The following is an 11,649-nucleotide window of genomic DNA, read 5'->3' as shown; positions in this document are numbered from 1 at the left end:
GGAGTGGCACCGCCGCGTGTCCGATCCTTGCGTGTCACATCACATGGATGGATGACTTTTACGCGGAGGATAATAAAGCCAATAGTCCATGTAACTTCATGTAGGTCACATATCAAGTGACTCGAATTGGCTTCAAGTTGCGGATCTGCCTGCTGGAGCTCGGGGAGGCTCCCAGGTGATCTCCATGATCCGTCCAGGACGCACCGGAGCCGGCTGGACCTGCGGGACGTGAACTGGGACAGCTGGGACTCGAGCAGCTGGGACCCGAGCAGCTGGGACCCGGGCCAGTGGAGGCTGTGGTGGACCAGTGGGACTCGGGCCAGTGATGCCGGACACATTCACTCTCATAAGGAACCGGACAGAGCCTCGGCTGGGGCCGCTGGAGCGCACACTGGCCCCGGAGGGCAGCGCCCGCCCCGCCTGGGTCATCGCCATCCTGGCCAGTGTGCTGATCTTCACCACGGTGGTGGACGTGCTGGGGAACCTGCTGGTGATCATCTCGGTGTTCAGGAACCGCAAGCTGAGGAACGCGGGTAGGAGCTGCTGTGCCCTGGCAATGATGTAGCTGGAAGATTGATGATTAGAGATCACAACCTATAACTCCTATTTTGTGGAAAGGGGAATTTTTCTGTTTAATTTCCACATTTGGAATTTTCATTATAATGTTTTTTCACGTTTGTTTTACTTCCATATTCTTCCTATAAGCTGCTTCTTCACATTTCATATTCGGAGCTGCTGTGCCTTTGCAATGATGTAGCTTGAAGATTGATGATTAGAGATCACAACCTATTATTACTCGTATTTTGTGGAAAGGGGAATTTTTCTGTTTAATTTCCACATGTGCTTTACTTATAATTTTCATTATAATGTTTGACACGTTTGTTCTACTTCCATATTCTTCCTATAAGCTGCTTCTTCACATTTCATATTCGGACCTTTGTTCACACTTTGCCCTGAGTCACCTCATCAGCAACTAAACCTATCGCCAAGCAACTTTGTGCATTTTGAGCAGCTTTCAAGTGAATATGGTTTCGACTAAATGTTGGATTATTGTGTCAACTTGCTCCTGTCAGCCGTCCTCCTACATAGATGCAAGCTTCTTCTTGCACTGTGGGCATGTGAAGGACATCTTGAAAGAACACATGGCTGCTGGTGGACCTGCTGACAGATGATAGTATCTTTAGTGTGTTGGAGGCTCGTTGCTCTTGGTCTTCACAGATTCATCCGACCACAGTCACAGCTTGATAGATCCCATTAGAACACCATGGTCTTCTCTTGTTTCTGGTGAACGTTCCCACTGACTCACACCTGCTGGTTCATTGGTGCAGGTGAGTCCCGTTGATGAACCCATTCAGAAGCGGATGTGTGAAATTACCCAGGAGGCTTCCTGCAGCGACAGTGAAGCATGAAGTCGAATCCAAAAAAACATGGAAGTGCTCTTTCACAGAACCGTCGCTTCAGGTGAAAAGGAAAAAGGAAACTACTCCTGGGGTTGTAAATCAACTCTCTCCTGATTAAACATTAAAGCCTTTCAGGGAAACGTTATTGGTTTAGTGCTTCAATTCAGCCCTCATGGATTTTATATATATACTGCCAAATTATTGAATTAATTCTCCCCCTGATTTTTAAGAAAGTGCTTGAGATTGTAACTTCTCAGGATGGATGTGTTTTGCATTGAACTTTGCTGACTGGCTATTTTTAGGCTTTTTCAGACAATAATTAGGCCAGGAAACATGCATTTATTAGCATTTTCTGTCAAATCAGGATGCATCCGGAATTCTCTCTCCCTTATTAGCAGCAGTGTAAAATTCCCTCAGGACAAACCAAAACAACTGCAATCTTTCATCTGAGGACATTATGAACCATCCCTTCTATTTGTTCTCACAGGGAAAACGTTTTTTCTCCTGTTATTTAGACGGAATCCAGTCGTGGACGAGCAGCGTGATCGCTGCTTCAGGAACACTCCCACATTCTGCACCCTACGTCGAGTGGGCTTACTTTTATTTATTTTTAAACTAAGGTTTAGGTAAGGTTCAGTTTTTCCACAGCTCTGAACCACCTTGAACCAAGCTTATTTATTTATTGAAGCTGGTAAGAAATGGAATTCACGAAGTTTAGAAGGAAAGAATGAGTTTCTAAGTTGGGAGCAATGTGTCAAGTGTGATTCCTTTAGTGTGCACTAAAATCTACAAAGTTCCTTTTCATCAGTATCTGTCTGCCAGCGCCCGGATTTATTTCATCTCCAGTGGAAATAACAGAGAATAAGCGTTATTAAGAAACATAGTTGGCTGTTTTAACCAGAGAGCACGCTTTTCATTTCCAGTCCTGCATAAAGACGAGTGAAGCCTTCGGAGCACGTACACTAGAGTGAGAGCACACGGCTACATGACCTCTGTGGGAAATCCAACAACTGTGGCAGGTTTTGTCTTGCACCGCACGCAATGATACTCTTCCACTGAAGTCATTACGTTGGATAAGATCATACTCTGTACCGTGATCACGTTTCCCGCTTTGGTTAAAACACGCTTGTGCGTTCACAGAGCCTGATTCAAGTGGCTTTTGTGCTTTGAAGAGGAAACGCTTGTGGCGTGGCTATTGGAGAAAAGGGTGATAATGTTGATTTACTTTTTTCCTGAATTAGAGCCGTTAGAAGAACCAAAGTGCTTAACAGTAAATTTCCGCCTTCCAGAATAGTATACATGTCTGCACAGAGACATGAGTTATCTTTAATTTAATCACGTCTACAGTTTGCCCCACAGAGGAACTAATAGACCAGATAAGTGACCAGATTAATTTGACAGCTTAATTACAAATCTTTGAGGTATTCTCAGTTAAGTTACGGATCATCCCTTCCTGTATCTATATATCTATCGATTTCCTTTAGTGGACACTATCAGGGAGAAGAGTGGCCCTTAAACATATACTGCCATTCCTATTGTGCGTTTCTGCCTTGAGGCTGATCTCTCCCAACTCAAACTGCCCACTCAGCGGTTCAGGAGCCACGCTGAACCCACAGCCTTGAACTCAGAGGACGGCTGCTGTAGATTGAAACAACCCACTCAACAGTTTGGGAAAAAACAGCAAACACTTGACTTGACAGCAGTGTGTGAACAGTGACAGTGTGAGCGGAGGGTGATGGCGTATTTACCCACTACTGCTGTCCTAGCTTTGCATAAGTCCCTGCTACGGCGGAGCCAGGGAAGTGAACTGCTGCCGCCGAAATATTTCATCAGATGCTGGGTTTATGGGTGATGACTAACTCGGCTTATTCTCACCTACCCACAATGGAGATTCATGCAAACTCTTCACCGTCGTAAATATAACGGCGTGCTGGTCACATAACTGAGCTGAATTAGGATTTCACATTATGTTCCTGCCCTCCTCCCCTTTCGCTGTCTTTTCAAAGAACTCTCTCTTAATTTGAACAATCTCGCTGCCTCATCATGTGCTATTGTACAGCGCCGAGCAGCCCGACGCACATGAGCCGTGAGTCCATTGAAATCTCAAGACAAAGGCTTTGACAGGTGCGTGGCTGCCATGCAAAAACCACAAAAAAGCACATGCAGCAAAGTACAGGGCCATATATAGACATATCTAATTGTGATATTGTGCTTTCATGTGCAAAAACAAAAATTGTGTGTATGGCTGTGTCACAATCAGCCGGTACAAGGGGTGCAGGGCGGAGGTTTCCGTCCCCTGAGATTTGTCTTTGAAGGAGCTTAGGTGTTGCAAGCCTTCAAAGAGAGTTAGACAGGATCACACATTACGGAGACTCTCTTCAAAGAGACTTTATATACATGATATCAGCCCCCCCCCCCCCTTCCCCTTCCCAGCTCTCATTCCCTCTCCAGGTATTTTTCTCTAAAGCCTTGCTACAAATATAATGAATAAAATAAAAAAAACCGTCCTCACCAAATCAAATGTGCTGCCTCTGTTCCTGGTGCTGAAACCAGTCTCTTCACATGACTCTCTCCAAGGTCCTGAAGCAATCAACCCAAGGGCTGCTTTTCACAATTTGTCACATCAGCACATTTCGAACCGGCCGCAACACCAAACCATCATCCGTGCACCGGCCCATTTAATCAATAACAACTCAAAAGCTGAGGGGCCGCTCATGTAAAGACGCGTCGCAGCATGAATCTCACACAAACCCAGCGACAGCAGAGGATCTTTTCCAATCTCTGAGTCTGAGTGGTCGAACATTCCTGCTCTGCACTGTGGTAGTAAAGTGAATCAATTTCGATTTTTCCCTTTGAGGAGAGAAAGTGAAACCATTTAGAGAGTGACCAGTTTGCTCCGGTGTGTCCAGGTGAGACCGGATGAGACCGGATGAGACGAGCAGGCTCACGTCCAGTTCCATCAGAGCTGAGAACAGGTTTCTCTTGAGAAGCCATTCGGTTATTTCCCCGGATGTCGTGTTTCATCACGCTGTTGCCTTTGGGAAGGTAACTTTATTTTAATGCCAATGTGTTTGTGACAGTGATCTACGACAACACTGCCTCTATTTATTCCTATTTTTTACATATAGAAATATCTCACCATGTTCCACAAGAGAAAAACGAATAAACTCTGTATATGCTGAAAGTAAATCTAACAGACAGGGTAGATTTACTTCGGAGCAGCAATAACAGTTACTGTATTTCAGAGTCAATCCAGCTGAAATCCCCCAAAAAGACAAACTTTTATTTCCACCTAGTGCGCGTCTGTTGGTGAAGCTGTGAGTCGAGGTATCTTGTGACAGAACAACACAACAGTACAGTTGTGTTGAAATGAGCACTTGTCACTGAAGCCCGGCTAAGCTGAGTTGTCAGCGATGAACGCAGCAGCTGCATATTGAGCAAACTGTATTCTCCTGTTCTCGGTTGCATTGGCTTCCTTCACGGCCCTGGGGGGGGGGGGACATGTTGATGGGCCCCCTGTTGACCCTCACTGTGAATGGCAGTTCTCCAGACACCCCGAAACCACACAGTACACGAGATGTGAAAATAGCAACAGTTTTGAGAGTCGATTTCAAAATATTTGAGATGTGATACGTGAGTTTTCAGCAAACTGAGTTTTTCAGTAAACTTGCCTGATATTTGATATTTGATGTGGGTGTGGTTGCATACGTCTTCAGCAACTGATTCATGGTTTGAATCATGACCATTAACTGTAAGTAATTCTTGTAGTCTCTCCTAGTTGAGTTGTGTTTATATAATATGGAGCGGTGCCCACTTGACCTGGTTGATAATCCAGTTCTTGTTCCACTGTTTCGACCTCAACTTGAAAACTGCAAAGTTCAGAATTCTTTGTACAAGGAAAGTTCTCCAGACACCGACACAAAGAGCTGAAACACTCAAATCAAGCCTCAGCCTTCGCATTTGTTATCTAACCTTAAAAAATGATAGTAGGTTGCAGGCTACTAGGTCAAGTTTGAACGAGGGGGGACCCACGCGTGCTCAGCAGGTTGCGTGGGCCCCCCCACGTACGGAAGCTTGAGTCACGGCATCAAACACTGAATGAAACAGAGTTAAAACGCATCAGAATAAGATTCAGGAAATTACACAATGTCAAACGTCATCGTATTTAATTTTAAAATACTCGCATCCTGTAGCAAAAGTCTGTTGCTCCACCTTCACCCACGAAACAAGCTTCCGCAGTGTTTAAGGACCTGATCATCCACCTCTCTGTTTGCCAGCCACGCTCTGACTCTGGATTCCTCACCTGCTTCTGAACTAAAGGAACTGATTCGGACCTGTACAACTGTGTTAGAGTGACAACTAAAATCTCTGTTAAGCCCATCTTTTAATTTTTGTATAACATCTCTGGCCTCAGTTCTTGTGTTTCTCCATTTGAGTCCAGCCGCTCTACCAGTAATGGACTGGACATGATGGTGAAACAACCTCACAGCAATGTAGCACCTGTCGGAATAATAAAACACACACCTGACAGAATAATAAAACTTACAGCTGTCGGAGTAATCAAACATACGCCTGACTGAATAATCACAATAATGAAAGCATAGAACAGAGAGTCTGGATGAATCATAAAACGAAGAGAGGCCTATTTCTATTTAGAAAGAATTCCATCGAAACTCTGAGTTAAACCGAAGCTAGAACAAAGTCTATCGGTTTCAAAGCGTGACCAACAACCGTGTGATAGTCATAGTCAGAGATATAAGCTGCTCAAATAGCATCACCTGATCTCAAAGACTCTATAATGATGAGTTCATTTCTAAAAGCACAAAAACCGCAGTATCTCAATCTGTCCCATCGACCAGGAGCTTCTCCACGTCCGTGTCCGATCGGGTTTGATTCTGTGATTAATCCGTTCATCACCGGCCCTTACAGGTGAGGATACGGCTTGTGACAGCTGCTGTTGACAACCGAGGAGGCAGATTTATTCTCCATCTAACATCAGCGCCAGCGTTACAAATGGGTTTAGAGTTTCTGTAGGTAAATAGTGTTATTGGGAGCAAAAATCTGCAAATAAGTTTGCATGCGTGACTGATGAGAAGTGAAGAAGGTGAGAGGGAGAGAGAAATTGAATTGCTGTTTAGCATTATCGGCTTTTTAGATTATTCACACCGTTCCTTGGTTTATCTTTCACAACTTTACATTTTAAGGCATTCCGCTTTCCAAGAGCATCATGAGACTTTCATCCTGCTGAGGTTTTGCTACAAACTATTAGAGACAAATTTGAAAAGCAACAAAACCACATCAAATATACTGGAAAGAAGGTGGAAAAAAACTGGTTTGAGACGCAGGGTGCATACAAATAGTAGGAAGGTAATTTTAAAAGTTTCTGTTTCTCTTTTGGATATAAATAACATGTCAACCCTGGTTTCAGTGGTTTAAAAACACTGTGGATTACACCTGTTATTCCAGCATCACTTACATCGAATAACCTTCTGACTAACCGTAACCCATTTGTCCTGGGAGATCACATGACAAGTGGACAGTGGTAAAATCGAAAAACTGAATGTGTCTCCTCCTGTGAGCTCTTGTGATCGGATCTCACTTCTGTCCTTTATACGTTAATTATCACGTACATCAATAGTGTTGAGTGGAAGAGATAGAGAGAAAGATAGCGAGCAGAGTCAGGAGGCACTGAGTGAATGAATGTGTGCAACTATTGACAAAGATATTACTAATGTACTACTACTAATGGCTACTTAAGAAATCAATGCATGGAAACTGAGAAGCGTAAATATAGGTTTAAATCGTAGTGGGTCAGAGACATTAGGCGAGCAGGTGGTCCTTCATATGGCCCAGGACAATATTGAAAATACACAGTGAAAGAATGTGGCCACGAACATACAAAACCACCTCAGAAAGGGGTTTGAGCAGATCTCAGGACTCATGCAGGATCCATTTGGATGCATTGACCACTTTGATAGATTCATAGTTTGGTAGAAATTCCCTGATCCTGATCTGGAATCTTATCAGCACTTAGGGCTTAGAATGGATATTAATATTCTGCTCATTACTTTTAAAACATAGTTATGCTCCTAATTTCCATCGTGACGCAGTAGGCATCCTCAGATCCTTGACTCTTCCTGGACTCACCCTTAATTTATGCTCTTGACGAAGGTCTTTTGCCACGGGGGCCACTGGGGTGTTTGATTTTAATTCATTAAAATCAAAACAGGACATGGGCCAACTGAACAGGTTGTCAGATCAGACCTTTTGGATTTTGAATCCTGAGGAGTTTTCTCAGCTTTTGGATGCACGGCAGGCTGGTACCACGCACCGCTCTGGAACCTTCTTTATGTGCATAACAGAGGAGAAGGAGAAAAGGCAGCAGTGGGGAGAAGTGAGGAGATCACAGTGCAAGAGGAATGGAAATGGAAAGTGTTAAGCTGTAGATCAAAAAGAAAAAAGAGGAAGAGATTAGACACAGGGGCTCTGTTGCCACTTTGATTCGACTTCATCGATTTATTTTGATATTGAATCCTTTGGAATTGCGCATTGAAAATTGAATTTGACATCTCGTTATACATCCCATTGTGGCAACGAACTGACCACTCCGGTTTCATTATGAGGTTTTGTGTAGAATCCATAGGGGAGCAGAGTTTCCACTGATCTATAATGCATGCGAGGAGAGCGTCTGTGAGGCTTTGGGGGATTTTCTGTATATGCTGAGGGTTTGCCATATAATTCTTTCATCATCTGGTCTTACTGTTTTTCTTTTTTTTGTCCTGCTCACTGAGTATTTAGGCAGACGTGAAGGTCGGACATGACTGCTGGGGATGATTCCAGCAGGTTTAAGTGCTCAGAGAGTCTACTTCTGCCTGAACTGTGCCCAGACGCTGTCCCGTATCATCTGGCTGAAGCATGACTGCTGTAATTCCTTCAAATGAAGACAGCTGGAGAAAGAAAACAGGAGGAGCTCCGACCGGCACAGGCGGAGAGTAGCAAGGGTATATAGAGAAAGACGCAGAAGGAATGGGTTGGAAGGAGTTCAAAAAGGGGGAAAATGTCCAGGATGCAGGCGATAGAATAGAGGAAGACGGCCCAACATTTAGATAATAGAGGGAAAGGACAGAAATCCCACACGATGAGAAAGAGGAGAGTGATGCTGCTTTTTAAAGGGAAGAGGCACAGCCAGGACAATGTAAGAACTACTGTCATGTGTCATCAGAATCACCCAGTTGTTATCAGTACGCTAGTGCCAAGACGGGGGGATGATTCAGCAGCACAAGTTTGCACATATGAGTGCACACACGCACACACACACACACAGCAACTGACAGAACAATTTTCTTTAATCTCAATAACAATCAACACGATAGATTGAACGGAATTTAATCTGCAAAGCAAGCGATCAGCAATTCCATCCCTTTATTCTTTATCAAATCCCGTATTGCCTCACATGCCCTCCCCACCACCACCACCACCACCTCCCCGTATCCATAATGAATGCATTGTGATAATTTGAAGTGCATTATGTAACAGTTTCTGAAAACCCTCCGGCTGCAGTGGGTGAAGAGGTGGAGGAAGCGAGGGATTTACTGCAAGAGAAAGAGAATGAAACGGAGGAGGGAGGTGAAATGTAGAAGATGTGGGGAAATCAAGGCCAATCTAGGATGAGAAAAATGAGAATGGGATGAGGGAGAGGAGAGGAGGGAGGGAGGGAGGGAGGGAGGGAGGGAGGGAGGGAGGGAGGGAGGTGTTGCATGGATGTGCTGGAGTGAAGTCATGCAAACAGAACCGCAAACACACAAACAGCACGTTTGATTCGGGCAGATGCAGAGAGACAGTGAGGCAGAAGGAAAGCTTCATCCTGGACAAAGGCTGCAAATGTGTGTTGCGGATTTAGAGGGCAAATGTGAAAAGCATAATCCGAAAATATGAAAAGCATATGAGAAGTTATTTCAAATTTAATCTATTTTGTGTTCAGATGGCAGATTAACTTTGATGGTGATTTTTTTAAACTGTTTCCTGCAAGTTCAAACGTAACAACTCTCACAGCACGACCGGAATCGTCTCACAAAGCCAAATAAATCACAACAAAATGCACAAATAATATCTATAACGTCTTTCTTAATATCAGTAGGATATTGAAAGATACACTTTGATGCATCGTAGTCGAGCTCTGCTCAAATCATTCAAGTGTTGTGTCAGTATTTGTGAGTCTGAGTGTTTCAATTCACAGAAAAGTGTTTGGTTTCCATTCAGCTAGTTTTATCTTTATTTAAGAGATTTAATTTGTCCTTTCAGGAGAAAAAACATTGATTGAAAACCAATGTGCGAAAAAATAATCTGACTGATTTAAAATACACTGAATTTAATACTTAACCAGATCATATTGATTTTAGTATTTCAGTATTTCAAACTTGAAGCTCTCCAAGTCAAAAGGGAAATCACCTTATTTCCTACATGAATACATTTTCCCTCACTTTCACTAGTGGAAACTTCTTCGTGTCTAGTTTGACTGTATCAGAATCAGAATCAGAAAGGATTTATTGCCAACTAGGTTTACACCTACCTGGAATTTTCTTTACTTTCTGTACTTCCCATAAGAAATAAATAACTGTATATTAACCAAATATATATACAAGACATAAAAGTTAAATAAAGAGTAAAATGCAAAAACCAAGATATAAAAAGTGAAATAAAAAGTAAAATGCAAAGCAGGAGAGAAATGGGGATGTGCAATATGAAAATATACTGTTATGTTATGTGTGTTAATGTAACACAGAATTGACACGTGGGTGCAGGATAAGAGTCCAAGTCAGGTGGGGGTTATTTTAATTAATCTGGAAAAGCTCATCAGACACATCACGTGCAGACTCAAATGAAACTCTACCTCATTTGTTCCTGTGTTTCCCAGACTCCCACTCAGAGCCCTGTGCTTCCAGCCCTGGAATAACTTGGCAGAGCCGACAGACTCAAAACGCTGTGCATCGTAAATGCCAAATGTTCTGATCAAACGCAGAATGCCCAGAGAAACCGAAGCCCTTCAAAGACTGCTGACGGTCAACTGGGTCCATTTCTGCTCGTTATGACGTGGAAAGATGTTGCATAACGGAGAATGACGCATGGAAAAAAATTGTTTTGGTGGTTCATAATCAATAATGTCGATAGTCATTTCTTCATATGTGCCGGGCTGCTTTAATCTCGACTTTTTTTACTTTCCCAATGTTCACGGTTGTAATGACGAGCTAAGACAAGCTTTCTGATTTAATCATCTGCTTTGCTTCACAGTTCAGTGTGCACTTCAAAGGTCAATCTCCCAGGACTAAACAGACTTAATGTCGGCCTGCTGCACTCGCTGGAGGAGCCAGTCAGCCACAGAATCGCAGGATAATGTGGGTCCAGCGTGGAAATTCATCAAAATAAACGAATGGCAGACACAGTGTAACACATATCTCAGAATCTAGTAACCTCCTCACCACAGCCCGAGCTGGAGAGTTTGTTATATAGCTAATATTTGACATCTTTGCATTTGCTTAGTCAGAAAGCATATCTCCTTTGCACGACCCTCTGTTTTAGATTTAGACTTCCCATCTGGATGTTAAACTACAATATAGCCTGCGAGTTTAGAGGGAGATTGAGGTGAATCTCCTGCTAAACCTCACAGCCCGGTTGACTTGGCAGCACAGGCTCCGTCAGACTGAGCAGAATGGGATTGTTAATGTGAATGAATGAAGGGGGAAAGCAGACGAGGTGCCGAGCATTCTAAATGTGGGGGGGAGTGTTTGGGGAGAAGTGAGGGTAACGGAGGGCTCGGCTCGCCTGAGGCAAAGTGAATTGTTCATGGAGTTCATCTTGGCAGACGACAACACCACCAAGTTGTTCGTCTCCTCGTGACGCCCCACTGGCACTTTCCTCACACTGTAAGTAGTTCACTGTACAAGACGCTCTGTGCAAGGTTCCATCTGGTTTGAGAAGCAGCTGGAGCTGGATTAACCGTCTCGCCAAAAGATAAACAGTCGGCAGCAATATCTCTGTTTCCCCTTGAAGCCTTCGAGAATCTGACCAATAACTTGCCTCTCTTACTCAACAGAGAGACAGACAGACATGGTCTAGTCCTATAAAACTCACCAGGGGGAAACAAATGGCAGAACTCGTTGCTATCACGCATCTGTTGATATATAACATAACAGTGATGTTGTATTATTTCTGTAATGCACACTAGTAGAGGGTTTTATTATCTTAAGAATAA

At 43.5% G+C, this 11,649-nt stretch overlaps 1 protein-coding gene across 1 annotated transcript in view; it reads left to right on the top strand.

The window, feature by feature from the left end:
• The first annotated feature begins 325 nt into the window (after nucleotides 1–325).
• The window catches only part of mtnr1bb (melatonin receptor 1Bb), a 32,597-nt gene continuing 21,273 nt past the window's right edge, over nucleotides 326–11,649 (top strand). The window contains exon 1 of the mRNA XM_061086016.1: nucleotides 326–533. Within this exon, the coding sequence (XP_060941999.1) occupies nucleotides 326–533 (208 nt within the window). The remainder of the gene's footprint in view (nucleotides 534–11,649) is intronic.

Source organism: Limanda limanda, chromosome 14 (assembly GCF_963576545.1).
Source record: "Limanda limanda chromosome 14, fLimLim1.1, whole genome shotgun sequence".
Lineage (NCBI taxonomy): Eukaryota > Metazoa > Chordata > Actinopteri > Pleuronectiformes > Pleuronectidae > Limanda > Limanda limanda.
Note: the sequence above shows the minus strand (reverse complement) of the source record. Positions and strands in the feature narration are given on the sequence as shown.